General features: G+C 45.8%; 1 protein-coding gene and 1 non-coding gene across 3 annotated transcripts in view; one reads left to right on the top strand and one right to left on the bottom strand.

Moving 5' to 3' along the window:
- LOC121281109 (Kv channel-interacting protein 1) overlaps positions 1-391 on the bottom strand; it is a 678,471-nt gene extending 678,080 nt beyond the window's left edge. The window contains exon 1 of one of the 2 annotated variants that reach the window (XM_041193799.1): positions 280-391. In XM_041193799.1, coding sequence (XP_041049733.1) covers positions 280-391 — 112 coding nt within the window. Of the gene's footprint in view, positions 1-271 lie in introns of both variants that reach the window. The other variant, XM_041193800.1, reaches the window with a different exon arrangement.
- An 11,432-nt stretch (positions 392-11,823) lies between these two features.
- LOC121281635 lies at positions 11,824-11,926 on the top strand. The gene has a single exon (XR_005943894.1). It is a non-coding gene; the product is annotated as a U6 spliceosomal RNA (small nuclear RNA).
- Positions 11,927-18,585: the final 6,659 nt, after the last annotated feature.

Here is an 18,585-nt window from a genome sequence, read left to right as displayed (position 1 = left end):
TGCATTTTGTTTTCTTTAAGTGATGCTAATTTCTGTGTGTAACTTAGGGGAACCCTGAGCAGACACAGGCACAGACTGAGACACTGCCAGCACCATGGGGATCAAACCCCCTCACAGTGACAACTGCAACTGAAAATAACTCTCAGTAAAATGAGGGAAGCTGCTGGAGGCCCCGGAAACAGTGAGAGCAGTTTACAGTATTAACTACCACATGTTTGTTAAACTCATTACAAAATAAGGACTGAGAAAGGCAAAGAAAGAGCTGAGAGGCTGACTTACTGTCAGAGAAATCAATGAGTCCGAGAAAGTGTAGAAGTTTCAGTGATGTACACACTACCACCACAATCCCCAGAGTCTGTAGTCCCTCCGACTCCCCTTTGATATTCAGCATTCTTCCAAGCACTACACTGAGAGGCACTGCTTTCTGGTCATGACAAGCTGCCATGTGTAATCCCACGGACCTCTTGCAACTTGCATCACCGTCTCTCTAAACTGTTACCACTATCGTTCTTCTCCCTCCTCCCTCTCTCTCTCTCTCTTTCACTTTATATTTCTCTAGCTCTCACTCTTCACCTCTCTCTGTGTCTTACTCTCTTTGTCTCTTGCTGTTTCTCTCGCTCACTTTCTGTCTCTGTGTCTCTCACATCTCTCTCTCTGCTCTCTGCCTGTCTCACAGACTCTCTCTCTATGTGTATGCCTCCCTCTGTCCATCTCTCTGTTGCTCATCTCTCACTCTGCCTCTATATTTTGCTTTCTTTCTGTCCATTTCTCATTCTTTCTCTTTATCTGACTCTGTCTCTTTGGCTGTTACTCTCTCTCTCTATGTCCCTCACATTCTGCCTCTTTGTCTCTCCATCTCTGTCTCTCTGTTCTCCTGCTTGCCTCGTTGTTTTTCTCTATCTGTGTGTCTATTCTTCTCCCTCTTGTTCACTCCTTTTCTTCTTTTTCTCACTCCCTCATTAAACTTGCTTCAGCCAAGCTCAGCAGCCACTGATGTTGGGAAACTGTTATAACTCCCTCTGTAGCTATTTGTTCAGTAGCACACTGCATTCACAGCAGTCTGTACCTCACACTCCCAGCAGCTGTAATAAATACACTTTCAAACTCTGCTGTTTGAAATTTGAATTTCGCTGCTTGTAAAACATTGATTGGTCCAAATCCAAATAATGGCTCATAGATAACAAATGAAAGTAAATATTCAGCTCTGACTGTACTTCCTCAATAGATTGTCTTAAAGTATGACAAACCTGCTTCTGTGGCAGGGTTTTCGGCATGGCGAGCAGGGGTGGGGCCTGAGTCGGCTGTGTGCCTGCCGAACTGTCAAAGGCCTATTAAGGCCTGTTAAAAACTAACTAAAGCAAAAAATTGAGCTGCCCGTCCAAACTTAAGGTTGGCGGCAGACGGAGAGCCCAGCCGGCCTTCACATTTTTCAAAGAACCTCATCCACAGGCAGGGTGAGGTTTCATGAAGGGTTTATAAGCTGTATAAATTTTTTTTAAAAATTCATTGACATGCCCCAGCTGATGCTCACACAGGTCCCAACTCAGGGAACACTCCCCACCACCACCGCCCGCACAGGGAGCGCTCAGTGCTTCCAGGTGTGCATCACACTGGGTGGGCCTTAACTGGCCCGCCTAAATAAAATGGCAGCACGGACCCAATGGGGGGCGCCGATCAGATGCGAGCCCACTCCCACCCGCCCCCGCACAGTGGGGAAATTCTCCCCCATGTGTTTTACTGAACACGTCTGAATTAGTGTGGATATTTGAGAAATTATGCATTTTGGAAGGAACAACTTGGATAATCAGTAAACATGTGTTATTAAGAGGTCATGTGGTAGGACAAGGTGATATGTTAGTTTAGGAAGTTTCATGGATGTTTACAGCACTGAAGGAGGCCATTCAGCCCATCGTGTCCGCGCCGGTGAACAAAGATCTGACAACACCAATCCCATTTTCCAGCACTTGACCTAGAGGCTATGGCAATGCAAGTGAATGTCTAAATAATTCTTAAATGTTACGAGAGTTTCTGACTCAACCACCCTTTCAAGCAGTGAGTTCCAGATTCCCACTACCCTCTGGGTGAAGAAATTTCTCCTCAACTCCCCTCTTAGCCTTCTACCACTTACCTCAAAACTATGCCCCCTGGGTATTGACCCCCTAACTAATAGAAAAAATGCCTTCCTATTCACCCTATTTATGTCCCTCATAACCTTATACACCTTTATCAGGTCCCCTCTCAACCTTCACAGCCCCAAGGAAAACAACCCCAGCCTATCCAATCTTTCCTTGTAGCTCAGACTCTCCAGCCCAGGCAGTATCCTGGTAAATCTCCTTTGCACCTTCTCAAGTGTAATCACATCCTTCCTATAATGTGGTGATTAGAACTGCATGCAGTACTCCAGTTGTGGCCTAACCAGTGTTTTATACAGTTCTAGCATAACCTCCCTGCTCTTATATTCTATGCCTTGGCTAATAAACGGAAGTATCCCATATGCCTTCTTAGCCACCTTACCACCTGCCCTGCTACTCTCAGAGATCTATTGATATGCACACCAAGGTCCCTCTGATCTTCAGTACTTTCCAGGGTCCTACCATTCATAGTGTAATTCCTTGCCTTGGTAGCTCTCCCCAAGTGCATTACCTCACACTTTTCCTGGTTGATTTCCATTTGCCGTTGCCCTGCTCACTTGGCCAGTCCATTGATATCCTCCTGCAGTTTACAACTATCCTCCTCACTGTTTATCTTCCTACCAATTTTTGTATCATCCGTGAACTTCTTGATCATACCCCCTACATTTAAGTCCAAGTCATTTATGTACATAACAAACAGCAAGGGCCCCAGCACTGAGCCCTACGGAGATTTAAAATAATTGTCAGGAGAACTAGAGGAGGGTTGTTGATATCTGGAACACAAAAAATTCCATTGGAACTTTCAAAAGGCAATTGACATGTACTTGAAAAGGATTCATTTCCAGGATTAGGGGGCAAAAGCTGGGATGTGAAACTAATCTTTTCAAAGAGCCAATATAAATCCGATGGGCTGAATGGCCTCTTTCTGGGCTGTAAGGCTTTATGATTTTATAATTCTCATTGTACATTTTGAGCTCAGGACACTGGTGTTACAAACTGGGAAAAGGTTTCTATTAGTTTTAGGTGATGATTATCATCTGTTCTACCTGTGTACTTTTCTCTAACACCGTTCTCATGATTCTCCAAACACATGGGGCAGGATTTTGCCCTTGGTGGGAGCAGTCGGCTCCCCAATTATGGTCCCCCCTGCATGGATCGCGAGCAGCAGCACTCAGCACTGCCTGTGCGGGCAGCTCAGAGCTGCCTCAGGGAGATTGAAGCACTGTGTAAAAAAATTAATAAATACAGTAAAAATGTAATAAAACATGTCCGCTCATGTGACTAAGTCACATGAGATGGGACATGTTTTAAATTCTAAAATAAAGTTTTTATTTAATGTTTATTAGATTTAGCAAACTTCATCCCACTCATGGATGAAATTTCCTAAAAAACGTAGACCGCTTGGCCGCTTCGCCTGCCTGCCAACTGTAAGATCTGACGGGCAGTGAAAATTTGAATTCAATTAGCTTGTTAATGGCCTAAATAGGCCTTTTAATTATTGGCAGGCATGGAGCCATCTCCAGTGCGTGCCTGCCGAATGAAATATCGCTCGATATCGGGACACACGCCCGACGTCATTTTATGTTGAGGCATGTTGGGTACATGTCCACAGACTGAGCGTAAACTTTTTGCCCATGGAGTTGAAGAAGCAAAGCCAATTCTGCCAGATTATGCCCAGGGCAATGTACACAGTGCTCAGAATTAGCACAGATTCACCAGAATGATGCAAGAGCTAATAAGGACAGATCACAAAGACTAGGCTGCAATCCCTTGAGTTTGGAGGATTAAGGGCTGGGCTAATTGAGATGTTTAAGATTATTAAAATGATTTGATAGGGTAGATAGGTCTGATCTCCTCTGGTGGAAGGAGTCCAGAACAAGCTGGCAGAACTTCAAATTTGAGACAAGCCTTTCAAGGGAGATGTCGGGAAATGCTTCTTCACACAAAGGGAGTGTGAATCTGGAATTCTATCCCTCCTATGAAGCTGTCGAGACTCAGGATCAATTGAAACTTTCAACACTGTAGTTGGGAGACTTTTGTAACGCAATTGTTATAGAACCAAGGTGGTTCACTGGATTTAAAATATAGATGAAGTTTGATTTAATTGAATGGTACCACAGGCTCAAGGGACTGAATGCCCCACTCTTGTTCTTCTGTTATTGTATTGTGTATTTATACTTCTCTTTTCTTGTTTTATTGGAAATAAATCCCACTGAGCAGTTTAGCCCACACAGTTTTATTTTTCTGCCTGTGAAAGATGGGTGCGGTTCAATTTTAGATGATGGAAACCACACGTGCAGAGAATAACAATGTAGGCTTTGACTCTTAAATTCCATGGGCAGAATTTTGCCCTTGATGGGCGGGCGGGCCCCACTGGCTCAGCGGCGGGCAGGCAGTTGATCACCGCCGCTGAAACAGGCCCTGCCGCCATTTTCAGTGAGCGGGCCAATTAAGGCCCGCCCAGCAGGCTGCCCAATGGGAAGCGCTATGCGCTTCCTTTGCGGGGGGGGGGGGGGGGGGGGGGGGGGGGTGCGGGGGGCGAGGGGGGAGGATTCCCCAACTGTCAAAAACGCTTATCTCCCTGAGATTAAGTGCCACCTCAGGAGAACGCTGACAGTGTTTGAAACTTTACAAAGACAGAAATTTTTAAAAATTAACATTTCCCCCTCATGTGACATGCTAATAAATATCACAAAAACTTTATTACACTTTGTTAAAACAGGCATGAAACCTCATCCCGTCAGTGGATGAGGTTTCATGTTTTTTCAGAAGCCCGCTGGGGCTCCTGGCCTGCTCACCAGCCTTAAGGTTGGACGGGCAGGGCCTTTAATTGATTTAACTACCCTGTCAATGGCCACAATTGGCTAGTGACAGGTCGACGGGCAGACAGCTGATCGTGCTGTCCGCCCGCCTTCCTGAATATTTAAATGAGGCAGGATGAACACCCAACGTTATCCCGGGTCATTTTCACGTCAGCAAGTAGGCCCTGCCCCCTGCTCGCCAACGGAAAAATTCTGCCCCATATCTTCAGGGAACTATAAGAAAAGTGCTGGGGAAAAGTAAAAAGGTAGAACAGATAATAATCATCACCTAAAATTTGTAAAAAAAAACTGTCAGTTTGTAACATCAGTGTGTTGAGCTCAAAATTTACAATCAGAATTATTGCTGAAAACAGACACATGTTGGCATGAGATACATGTCAACCAATCATCACTCTCTTCTTGTGAAATATAAATTGTTGTCCGCTTTACATTTACATTTGGCTTTCTTGCAAATTGTACAAATGAGTGCAAGATGAAAAGCTTCAACAACAGTCTTTCTTCAGCAATACTCAAGTTCTATACTATCAGATGACTGTAATCAGAATTATAAAATCATAGAAGTTTCCAGCAAATAGAGGCCATTCAGCCTATTATGTCTGTGCTGGCTCTTTGAAGAGCTATCAAATTTAGTTTCACACCCCAGTTTTTGCCCCCTAACCCTGGAAATGAATTCTTTTCAAGTGCATGTAATTGCCTTTTGAAAGTTCCAATAGAATTTGTTGTGTTCCAGATCTCAACAACCCTCCTCTAGATCTTCTGACAATTATTTTAAATCTCTGAATTCTGGTTGGTGACCCACTTGCCAGAGGAAGCAGTTTGCTCCAGCAAAGCCCCTCATCGTTGTGAATGCTTCTGGTAAATCACTCCTTAACTTCACCCACTCTGAGAGTCATCCCAGCTTCTCCAAGGCCTCTAACCCCTTCCTGAGGTGCAGTGTTTGGATCTGCATGCAGTTCAATGGATTTGATTAGAGTTTGATAACCACATTTTGCCATTCTCACAGTCCTGTCAATAATTTGTTGGAAACAAAGACAGTTTTGCTTTTGGATGAAATGGTGAGTATGAAACTTCCCTGGCCAGCCAGACTGTAGAAGGCTGGGGCAAACCACTGCAGCACTTTGCCAAGCATTATCATGGACCAATCTGATGGAAGTCCATGGTCACCAATGCCCCCTTAGGGCCCGGTACCAGGTGGAGGAGGATGTAAGCTTTGGCGTGACAGAAATTCTCCATTCTGACTCTGGACAGGGCGAATGGAGGTTAGGTTGAACCTATCATTCCTGTAAACGTTAGAGATATGCAACCATTCCCCACGCTCTTCGAGGCAGGCTTCACAACCCCAGGATGTCTCAAAGCAGTTCCAAGCTCAGTGAAATACCTTTGATGGCTGCTCACAGTTATAATGTAGGAAAATGCTGCACACAATATCTGCACAGTAAGCTTCCACAAATAGCAATGAGATAAATGACCAAATAATCTATTTTTAGTGGTGTTGATTTAGGGATAAATATTGTCCAAGGCAACAGTTGAGAATCCCTCTGTTCTTCTGCAATATCATGACTATGGGATCCTTTACCTGAGAGATGTGATGGGGCTTTGGATTAATGACTCATCTACGATCCAGAGCAACACCGCCTCAGTGCTGTAATGGAAATGTCAGCCTGGATTTTATGCTCAAATCTGAGTGAGCTCTTAATCCGTGACCCTATGGGTCAGAGGCCACCACTTAGCCACAATTAACACAAAGTGGGCCTTTCCAATAGTGTTGCTGTTCTGTACCTGGAATCGGCTGACTTGAGAGTGGGGTACTTACACTGAGATTTAGATTGCACATGGACAGTATTGTTTTCTGGCACATTCCTTTGCAAGATGGTCCTTCCAAAGATCGGGTCTCCAATAGTGAAAGCCTAGCAGCAACTGGCAGATGGGAGAGCTAATTAAGAAGTGGAAGTGGGTGAAGAGTGCTTTAACCCTGGGCACTGAGTGTATTGGCACTGGATGTACACTGGAAGAATTGGCTCTGTTATATAGGTTCTGTCAGTGAGTACAAAAACAGCTGACATCAAAACAACATCAAAAAATAAAAGACCCATCATGTCAGAACTAATCATCCCTGTCAGAAGAAAGGACTCAGTAATGAAAAACCTGGGAAAGTGCAGACACTGTTACAAGGTGTCTCGATCAGCCAGTTCATTAGCAGCAGATCAGTCTTACCTCAAAGACTAAGACAGACTATGCTTTGAATAATATTAATTACAACTGATTGCTTTACTCATATCAAATACTGACATATCTATCCAAGTCTCTCCCACTCTCAAACTACATTATGTTGCAGGCTTCTTAGAGACTGAGTGTAAGATATCTGGATTTGTTGATTACGTGCAGCTAGCTGGGAAGGTAAGCTAAGAGAAGGGTATAATGAGCCTGTAGAGGGATAGAGACAGGTTGGATGACTGGGCAAGAACATGAAGGATGGAAAATAAGATGGGAAATGAGGTTATCCACTTTGGGAAAAAAAAATCTGATTTTTTTTTGTTTGGCGAGAGGCTGGGAAATGTTTACATACAGAGGGATCTGGAATCACAGGAAGTTAACATGCAGGTAACAGCAAGCAATTGGGAAGGTAAATGGTATGTTGGATTTTGTTACAAAGGGATTGAAATATAAGAGTAAAGAGGTTTTACTACAATTACATAGGGCATTGGTGAGGCCACAGCTGGAGCACTGTGTGCAGTAAGGAAGGATACACTTGCTCTCCAGGGCCACAATGGAGATTCACCAGCCTGGCTCCTGTGATGAGGGGATTGTCCTATGAGGAAAGATTGAGCAGAATCGGTCTATATTCCCTGGAGTTTAGTAAAATGAGAGGTCAAATGTGTAGGGCTAAACATTTGTTTTCTCCCATTTTCAGGCACAGGGTCATGAATCACAATTTGCTACATCCAGTCCTGTTAATATTAACCTATTGCTGGTGAGCTGTCAGTACAATATGTCCCTCTCTAGACAGCTACCAACTGGTGGGTCAACAGGAATTAACATATTAGAGAAGCGGCAACTTGCCAAGGCTTCATCAGCAGCTCTCACCACTACCACCTAGAAGGACAAGGGCAGCAGATAGATGGGAACACCACCACCTGGAAATTCCCCTCCAAGTCACTCACCAACCTGACTTGGAAATATATCACCGTTCCTTCACTGTCGCTGGGTCAAAATCCTGGAACTCTCTCCCTAACAGCTCTGTGGGTGTACCTGCACCACGGGGACTGCAGCGGTTCAAGAAGGCAGCTCATCACCACCTTCTCAAGGGCAATGAGGGATGGGCAATAAATGCTGGCCCAGCCAGTGAAGCCCACATCCCGAAAATGGGGAACTTTTAACTTGAATGAGCGCATGTGATTGTTTGTGGGCAGGGTTTAAATTAGGCAAAATTCCTAGAACATGCCTCAAATCTACAAGGGTCTGATTTTGAAGGAGGTGAGGTAAGGGCTGGGCAGCCAAGCTGCTCCCAGAGGAGGCATGGCACTTAAAATATTTTATTGAGATGGGCAGCCTCTGATTTAACCGGATTTGCAGTGAGTAGGCAGATCTCCAGATCCATAGGCTGAAGTGAGGTGAGAACAGCTTCGGAGCAAGGTGAGTGGTTTTACAGCACAGCTTGTGGGCCAGAAGGAGCAGAAAGCTTCATCCTGATCTCCCAAACTCCATCCCATCACAGCCTCCCCACCGTACATACACCGGCGGGATCAAACACCCTCCTGGGAGTGAGGATTGGATTCCCTCAGGGTTAATAATTGATCCCAACCCCCACACCCTCATGGTCCTAGATTAAACTGGATTGGGTCCGCTTACTCCTGCGGGCTGCTGCAGAATGCTCCCTGCCGTCCTGGAGGCCAAGCCTGTCAGACTCACCACCAGATGAAGAACCAGTTAGAGCTCCTCCCCCACCCAGCCCGGCCCCACCTCACCCCCTGCCAATCTACCTATCTGCTCCACTCAGCCCTGCCCCTTCCCACAATACTAAGCCCCTGTTTTTGAATCTCCATGAGACTCTTTCTCATCTGTTGAACATGGGTATGAGACTCCTTCAATATGAAGGATCTGTGATCTCCAGTTATATCCTGTTGAGAATGGCCCATCTTTGGACCCCCCTGGGGTGGGCAATGGAGCCACATGAAAATTGTAGAGAGAGCTTTCCTCTGCACTCTGAGAGGTTTTAACTTTTATAAAAAAACTGACTCAACTGAAAATTCTTTTGACCTACAAATTACAAGAGAACAACCTGATGACTCTCAAATTGTTGTAATGCTGAATGGGGTTTGTTTATTTTGTACAGGTTTAAAGACACAGATTAACATGATTACAGGAAACTGTAAATGGTAACTGATTGAACAGCTTGAGAAAAGGAAATGACAATAAAAGCAGCAGCTGTTAAATTTACTTTACTCCCAATAAGTGAACAATTTATCAATATCGAGCTCAAATATATTATTAACTGTGGTTACATAATCAGCAAAAATGGCCACATCCTGTGATTGTAATTTCCCCCGATGATCAGTCAGTCTCTTTGGCAGTCTGCGTATGTCTGTCTGCCTGTAATTCTCTCTCTCTCTCTCTCTCTCCCTCTCTCTCTCTCTCTCTCTCTCTGTCTCTCTCTCTCTTCCTGTCTCTCTCTCTGTGTCTGTCTCTCTGACTCACTCTCTGTGTCTCTGTCTCCCTCTCTTTCTCTCTGTCTGTCTCTCACTTCTGTATCTCTCTCTGTCTCTCTCTCAGTGTGTCTCTCTCCATGTGTCTCTCTCCATGTGTCTCTCTCTCTGTCTCTCTCTCTGTCTCTCTCTCTCTGTCTCTGTGTGTGTGTGTGTGTGTGTGTGTGTGTCTCTCTCTCTCTCTCTCAGTCTCTCACTCTCTGTCCCTCTCTCTCGCTGTGTCTCTCTCGTCTGTGTATGTGTGCTCTCTGTCTCTCTCTTTCTCTCTGTCTCTCTTTCTCTGTGTCTCTCTCTGTATCTCTGTCTCTCTCTCTGTGTGTCTCTCTCTCTCGATCAGGGTGTGTCTCTCTCTGTCTCTCACTCTCTCTCTCTCTCTGTCTCTCTCTTTCTCTGTGTCTCTCTCCGTGTGTCTCTGTCATCTTCCTCCAGCCATTAGCTGGGTCTTCTTTCTTTGACTGCAGTGCGGGTCTCCCAGGTGTTCAATGTGTTATAGCCTTTTTCAGGGGATGGGGTTAGTGTACTCTATTGAGATGTCGTACTGTTCTATTAAGCTTCTTTTAAAAGCACAATGCCCATTATATCCAGCAGCTTTGGTTTAAACCATGATTTGTTTCGCTTTCTCCAGTAATTTTTCATTATGTGAAGCCCCTGATGCTCAAGTTTCCAGGAAACGATATTTGGGCGTTATCAGAACACTTGTGATTCACCTTATCTCAATCCAAGGCTTCATGTTCAAAACCTAAAGCTTTGAAAACTCTGGCTTCTCTCGTGTTGATAGCATTTGTTTTTGTCTCTTTCCTGGGCAAGTGTTAGGAATTAGAGACAGTTTAAGTAAGTTATTTTTGTATTTGTGGGTGTTAGGAATGAGTTTTAGCTTTAATGTTTAAGATTGATTTGTATCTTTGTAATTGTGTGTGTGTGTTAAGAAAGGTCAAACGCAGTTTTAGTTTCACTTTAAGGAGTGCTTGCATTTCTAATGAGAGTTTTACAACTGTGGCGGCTAAGTCAAACAAACAAGAGGAGAGATTAAAAACAAAAAACTGCGGATGCTGGAAATCCAAAACAAAAACAGAATTACCTGGAAAAACTCAGCAGGCCTGGCAGCATCGGCGGAGAAGAAAAGAGTTGACGTTTCCAGTCCTCATGGCCCTTCAACAGAACTGATTTTTCTTTACAAGGAGAGGGGTGAAATATAAGCTGGTTTAAGGTGCCCCCTCCACCTTAAACCAGCTTATATTTCACCCCTCTCCTTGTAAAGAAAAATCAGTTCTGTTGAAGGGTCATGAGGACTCGAAACATCAACTCTTTTCTTCTCCGCCGATGCTGCCAGGCCTGCTGAGTTTTTCCAGGTAATTCTGTTTTTGTTAAGCAAGAGCAGAGAACCTGGACTGTTGCCTAGTAACAGGGGGCCAGAGAGGCAAGTCTCTCCCAAAGACACACACACACAAGAAAAACAGCAGTTTGTTTTGGAAGCTGTTGGAGTTCAGCTGGTTTGGAAGACAGTTGCCAAACAGAAGCCACCTAGAAGGGGCAGATAGCCAGCTCCAAGCTAAAGTTGGTTGAAAGTAGCTGCCAGGAGAGACAAGAGCAAAGGGCACAGATAACAAGTCCCATGCTAAAGAACAGCCCCAAAAATCCAGGGGAGTGGAGGAGGGAAAAGTCCAAAGTAGATCTTCTAGTCAAAGGAAAGACAGGAACCAGGAAAAGGTCCTGTTAAGTGAAGTTAAGAGTGAGAAGCAGAGAAAGGCTCCAAGCTTCAAGTTTAAAGAGGCAAACATTGTAGGAAGCCAATTTAAAGCACTATAAAAGATTGTGAGAAGCCAGAAGAGATAACTGAAGGTCTGCAACTTTTTGCTATGGGCATGTGAAGCAGCAGTGTACTGTTGGCGGCTGAGTCAGTGAGAGGGAGTGGGTGGAATAAAGCTTGAATGCATGTGGTGACCCAGGGCAGAAGAACACTGGAAGGAGAGTTCGAAGCCTTGCAGGTTAACCTTTGCAAAAGGCATCTGAGAGAAAGCATCGGTTTGGGAGAATTCCAAGGCGAGTTCTTGGAGAGTGGAGGGTGGAAACCCTCATGTGAAAGACGGATTTCAGTGAGACTGGTTGGCTCATGGTGTGACAAGCGTCTGGGAGGGAAGTTTAGGATATATTGTTATGGCATAGCCGATGGTAAGATAACACCTATACTAAAATTGGAACGATACAGAGAAGATTAGCATGGCCCCTGCGCAAGGATGACACGCAAATTCGTGAAGCGTTCCATATCTTTTTGCTTGGCCTAAATAGCCAAGTGGTTATGGTACTGGGCTTGTAACCCCAAGATCAAAAGTTCAAATCTCACCATGGCAAATCATGAAACAATGTAATTTCATCTGAATAGGAACAGATGGAAACGTGTTTGTACTCGAAAGAGTTACAAAAGGGAAACTTGAAAGAACTGCCACAACTTGTTTTGCAGTTTGCATAAGTTTGGAGATGTGCCTTGAATTCAGTAGTAATAAGACCACAAAGTCTTATAGGTTTATAAAAAATTAGATTAAACTCATTCCTTCTATTAATACATGTTTAAATACATACATAGATCTACAAATTACGACTATGATAATTTCTAAAGCCCCTAATCAATCTAACTCCCATTACACTTTCACTAAGGCGACAGTAAGACACATGGGGGCAGAATATTACCCTTGGCGGGGGTGCTCGGTGGGGACGGTTGAGAAGTGGACCGCCACCCACGATCGGCATCACACCGTGATTTAATGTGGGCGGACCAATTAAGGCCCGCACAGCGTGAGATGTGGCCTGTGAATGAGCGCAAAGGGGTGGGTGGGGGCGCGGGCTTAATGCCTGCTGGGTCCAATGGTGACCCAGCGGCCGGAGGCAGAGGTCCTGTGCATGGAGTCCATAGCGGGTGGACACGGCAGGTAGGAGGGCAGGTCGGTGGTGCAGTCGGCTCCCTGTTTCTCAAATGAATGTTTCACTGCCCTCCTGGAAGAGGTGGCAGTGAGGAGAGAAACACTTGTCCCAGGGATGGGAGAAGGAGGCCCCCCACCACCTCACGAGAAAGGCTTGGGAGGAGGTCACATCCAGGGTCAGCAGCCACGAAGTAGTGAGGCACACATAAGTGCAGTGCCAGAAGTGCTTTAATGACCTTCTGCGATCAGGAAGGGTCAGTACCGTCTTGGCATGGGTCACTTTGCAGAACAGGTAAGAGCTGCCTATCCCCCCCGTGGACCTCAGAGATGTTATCATGTGAGTGGCAAATGTCATTGCAGCAGGATCTGGCCAAAGGGGTGAGCCTGGCTGCTTGGACAGAGTGCCTTGCGGCTCCAAGGTCACGAACCGGCTGAGTGCTGCGAGGTGTTCCTCAGATGGGATTGGCCAGGCTGCAATGGAGCTGCAGATAGAGAGTAGACTAATCAGTGCTCTTCTATCCTTTCAGGAGAAAACATCCCATAACAATGCAAAGAGGTCATGGACTGGCGGCGGACCCCCACACACCTCTTAATCCTCAGTCGATACAGGAGCTGATGAGGTGCATGCACCTCAGCCAAGCAGCCGTGGTGAGGTTGGGGCATCAGAGGTGGGGAAAGAGTGCAGTGCACGGAAGTTAGAATGTGGCTCTTTGCAACCATTCCAGTGTATTCTCTATACTGATGTGAGCCTTGAACCTACAATGCCCATTTCTAGTGGAATGATGAGGGCACCATGTTGCAGATCTCTGTCTCATCAGGGTGGCAGGCATGCACACTGACAGTCTAATGAGTTAAAACTAATGACATGTCCTTCTTCTCCCTTTTAGGCTCATCAGCAGCCCTTTGTTCTGAGCAGCCTGAAGAACCACCCCGACCCCTGAGGATCAGCATGCTGAACATACACCAGCATCACACCCTCTCTGTTAAGCAGGCACCAGTGCAGATACCAACACAAATACCAGCACCTCTGTGGGCATAAGATCGCTGTTTAGTATCTCAGTGCATATTGGTGAGGGCACTTCACACTCTCTTGAGGCGCAGGCAGAGAGTGCCCAGGGCATCTGCAGTCAGAGGACTGCTGGGGACCAGGACAATGCTCAGTTGATGGCTGATGATGGGCCTCCAGATTCGTCCATGAGGCAGCAGATGCTGGATGGCCAGCAGCGTGTGCAGGAGGATCTGGCAGGGAATGCGTGCTATGGTGTCCGTTGTGGAGGAGTCCATGTGGAGCATAAACGCTGTGCTGACCCTCATGGCTGAGCGCAATGCCTCCTCCATGGAGAGAGTGGCGACTCTCATGAAGAGGTTGCTCCAGGAGTTGAATCAGGGGCCCCTGGGGATGCACTCGGACCTGCAAGCCCTCACACCAACAATGACCTCAGCTGGTCAGAGACATTGTGGAAGATGGATTGGGCACCCAGTATCCTAGCTAGGTGCCCATTCATCAGTGGGGAACAGGGAGATCCAAAGTGACCTCATGTTGGTGCACAAGTTGCCTATCGTCTCTGCGGGCTCCTCTCAGGGTGCTCCGAATGAGGCCAGCAGCTCCTTCGTCCCTCTGCCAGTGACCATGGCGTCTGATGAGACTGAGGCAACTTGGGAGGTGCCAGCCATGGCACTGGCCGCTCGCTCCCAGGAGGGGCCAGCACAAGTTCCATGTGCCAGAGGACACCCACCAAGGTCATCAAGACCAGCAAGACAGCAGAGTGAACAGGCTATCTCCAATGCCAGTGCCAGTGATGGGGGAGCAGCTAGACGTAGCACCTGAGAAAACTTAAAGCACCTTAAGCACAACACAGCCTGATCACGGGTGATATTTGTTTCCCTCATTTTGCTGTTTTTTTAATGGTGTGATGTAAAACACTGGTCAATGTTAATTTCTGCAATGTTTGTCAGACAGCAACAAATGAGATGGTATCTTTTGCAACTGGCCTCTTGATGCTTCATTTGTTCTGTAGGTGCAGAGTAAGGCATGATGTTATGATGGACGTATGACTCCTTACACTATGTGCCATTGCAATAAAGCTTGTGTTCTTGAACAAGGAACTTGTCCTGTCAGGGATCGGGTATGGAGCTTGCAGCCCTGGCATGTGATGGTGGTTCTTATTTGGTAGGCTAGCTGAAGGAACATTGGATCAAAGCATCCCAGGTGTCCCTGCCTCCCTGGAGGTTACCCAGGTTTGCGCCCATGCCCTCAGCATTCCTTTGAGCCTGCTCGTCCTCAGACTCACTACTGGACTCATCTTCTGTTGCCTGTGCAGCTATGTCAAGATCTACTACCTCCACTGCGTCACCCCTTTTCAGTGCCAGATTGTGTGGAGTGCAGCCTGCAACCACTATCAGTGACACTGATTTGGGGGGTATTGCAATGCGCCACCTGGTCCAGGCATCAGAAGCGCATCTTGAGAAGACCGATGGTTCTCTCTACCAATACCCTTGTGGCATTGTGGCTCCTATTGTACCACTGCTCGGCCTCTGTTCTTGGGTCACGGAGAGGCATCATGAGCCACCTTTTGAGGGGATAGCTGATGTCACCCAGCAGCCATCCATCCAGCTGGGCTGGAGCACTGAAGAGCCTTCGACCTGGGAGTGTCTGAGGTTGGAGGCATCATGGGAGCTACATGGGTACCTTGCACAGACTTGTAGAATCAGCATCCTGTGATCACACACTATCTGCACGTACATGGAGTGGGATCCTTTCCTGTTGAAGAAGGCACCGGGCTTACCTGCTGGTGCCATGATGGTCACGTGTGTACAGTCTATTGCATCCTGGATGTGGGGGAACCCAGCAATCATTGCGAAGCCTCTTGCTCACTGTGTCTGGCTGGCCTCATCTGTACGGTAATGAATGAAAGTCAATGCACGCCTGAACAGAGCTTTTGTCACCAGTTTGATGCAATTGTGGACAGCTGATTTGGATTCTCCACACAAATCCCCAACTGAGCCTTGGAAGGAGCTGGAGGCATAGCCACTGGCATGGGATGTCCACCCAGACAGTCAGAACTGACCTCAGGGCCAATCCCCTGACAGATGGAGGTCACTGTCTTCCTTGAAAGACAGAGCCTCCTTTGGCATTGCACCTCAGACATAATGAGGTAGCTTCATCGCCGCCTGTAAACCCTGGGAGCAGGATATTGGTGCCTTCTGTGGCCCCTTCCACTTTGGCCTCTGTGTTGGCGCTGCGACTTTCCTCTCACAGGTGGCTCCCCTGGAAGCTGAATAGGGACACCTGGCCCTCTCTTCCTTCTCAGAGGTGGTGCCTCCAGTGGAGACCACAGTCCCCATTACCAGGGAAAGGGAAGGTTGTCTGATACCTGGAAGGACCCATGCGGTGTGAATCCTCCGGGGGCCTGGAAGACAACATTGAGTCCTTAAACTGAAGCCTCTAAATGCTCTGAATGCAGCTCTGAAGTGAAATGATGCTGTCTTATTCACAGAAGCAAGTGGCAGCAAGTGATATCTAAAACTACTTACTATTCGCTTTGTCAAGCCCACTGACCCCGCTTATCCCGCCCATGGATGAGATTTTTCAAATTGTGGCCTACCTGTTTTGCCCGTGTGATGGCCGAAAAATTGCACGGGCTATGTAAACTCAGAGTCAAGTGGTCTCTCAAGGGTCTTAACTGGCCACGTAATTAATGATGGGTACACCTCCGTCTCCAACACGCGCCCACCTAGAGAAATATCGCAAGAATGCACCTTGACATCAGAACGCTTGCCTGATGTCAACACATTTTATTTCACACGCAGGAGTGTCGGGCTCATGCCCTGATACCAAGGGTAAAATTCTGCCATAGATTTTAAATGATCCAGGCAAAGTGAGACACAACACCCTGAACCAGTCGAACTCAAAGTGAGTTTTCTCAACTTCAGTTCATTGTAGACCGCAGCTTGAGGCATAGATGCTGAAGGCTTATCACACTTGTTAGAGCTTAAAAATGCCTACCCTTACACACAGCCTTCACTCCTTTATAGATATTTTTCCCTTTGAATACAAATTCCCATTGTTTCACTATGTCTTTGGACTTTACCTTCCTGATCATAAAAATTATCAAAGTACTACTTTTACCAGTAATCTTTGGGAGAAATAAACACACTGGGGAGAATTTTCTCCCTGTTGGGCACTTTGGTCGGGAGTGGACATGGAGCTGATCGCCGGCTGCGATTGGATGTGTGCTGCCATTTTACGTGGGCGGGCCAATTAAGGCCCCAGCATGATGCATGCCTGGTAGTGCTCAGCGCTATCTGTGCAGGTTGGGGGAGGAAGGAGAGCCAGGGCCTATGCTCTTTTGTGCATGCTCGCGTGAGCGCAGGAATCTTCCTGAGGCATGCAGCTGTCTCAAGGAGATTAAGTTGAATTTGAAATTCCACAATAAAAAAAGCTTAAAATCATTTACACGTGTCCCCTCATGTGACAGCATCACATGAGCTGGGACACGTTTATCAAATGTTTGAAAAATATTTATTAATTTAATAAACCCTTCATGAAAGCTCATCCCACCGGTGGTTCAGGTTTCATGAAAAATGCAAAGACTACCTGGGCTCTTTCCCTCCCCGCCAACCTTAAGTTTGGATGGGCAGCCCTGTTCATTGCTTCAATTAGTTTATCAATGGCCTTAACAAGTCTTTGACAGTTCAGCAGGTCCGCTGGGGGACACACTGAATGTCACCGTGCATCATTTTACGTGTTGGCATGTGGGGGCGGGCCCTGCACAGAACAGAAGATTCTGCCCACTGTTTCTAAACGTCACCTGGCTAGGTGACACATTTCACTCCTCTGAAAACAATCTGGTCTGGTTTATTTAAAAATGCAAATGTCCTTTTACACTTAACATTCTGAACTTCCTCCATGTTTGCTATGTTTACATCAAAGCCTTCAGACCAGCTGCCTTTAATCTAATTAAATCTCTCACACACACAGCACATATAATAACAGATACCACTATTTTACAATAAATTCCAATAACGTTATCATATCTTCCTGACAAGATCCATAGTACCTGGTTTAGGTGGCATCTGTCACTTGGTTTGAGAGGGGATGTGCCTGACTACAGGTCACCTATTGGTTTATATGGACTGTACTTACTGTGGATATTACAGTATAAGATAGCTTTTTTAACTTGTATTATCCTTACAAATCTGTATATCTGTAAAGGTATAGTTGTGGGTGAAGGAGTATTGTAATTTAATTCATTTTTTCTTATTTGATAAATGTTTTAACCTTTTGTTAAATGTTCATTAGCTTATTCCAGTGACTCTGTTCAGTAGCCCCTCTCCACTCATCTAAAGAAACAAATAAAATTTAGGATCTATCAAGCTGGGTTCCACCCTGGAATTAGTTCTGTCCAGGGGTAACCTCAGCTGGTATTGTAACACAAGACCCATTATAGATAATACTACACAAATGTTTTCTCAGTCCAGTTCACTCCTTTGCAAAGTGTGATGGACAGTACTGTCAATCTTTTGTCCTGAATTCATTTAAAAGGGTTTTTTCTTGTTTCTCAGACTTAATACAAATAGAGTTAATTAGGAAGCTAGGTATAGTACATCTGATTCCAACTGCTGCTGAGTATGAGTCATAGGGCCTACTACATCACATCCTGACAAGCTGGTAATTATTGACAGCATTTTAAATATGTACCCTTAAAGGTACCTTTACACCAAAACTTATTTGTTTTTTTTATTCATTCATGGGATGTGGGCTTCGCTGGCTGGGTCAGCATTTATTGCCTATCCCAAGAAAGTCATTGAGAAGGTCAAAACAATATCAAAGCTACTTACACTACCATGTTTAATTTAAGAAATTACAGCCTATCTGAGGCTCAGGGTTGAGTTCTCTCCTGATGTACCTCTGAAAATATAGCAAAATAAGACAAAAAAGACCAAGATCCATCTGGTTCTTCTCAGTTGTGGCTCAACTGTGGCATTCTTACCTCTGCTTCACGAAGGTTGT

The sequence above is a fragment of the Carcharodon carcharias genome, chromosome 8 (genome assembly GCF_017639515.1).
Source record: "Carcharodon carcharias isolate sCarCar2 chromosome 8, sCarCar2.pri, whole genome shotgun sequence".
Lineage (NCBI taxonomy): Eukaryota > Metazoa > Chordata > Chondrichthyes > Lamniformes > Lamnidae > Carcharodon > Carcharodon carcharias.
This window is presented reverse-complemented; position numbering and strand designations above follow the sequence as displayed.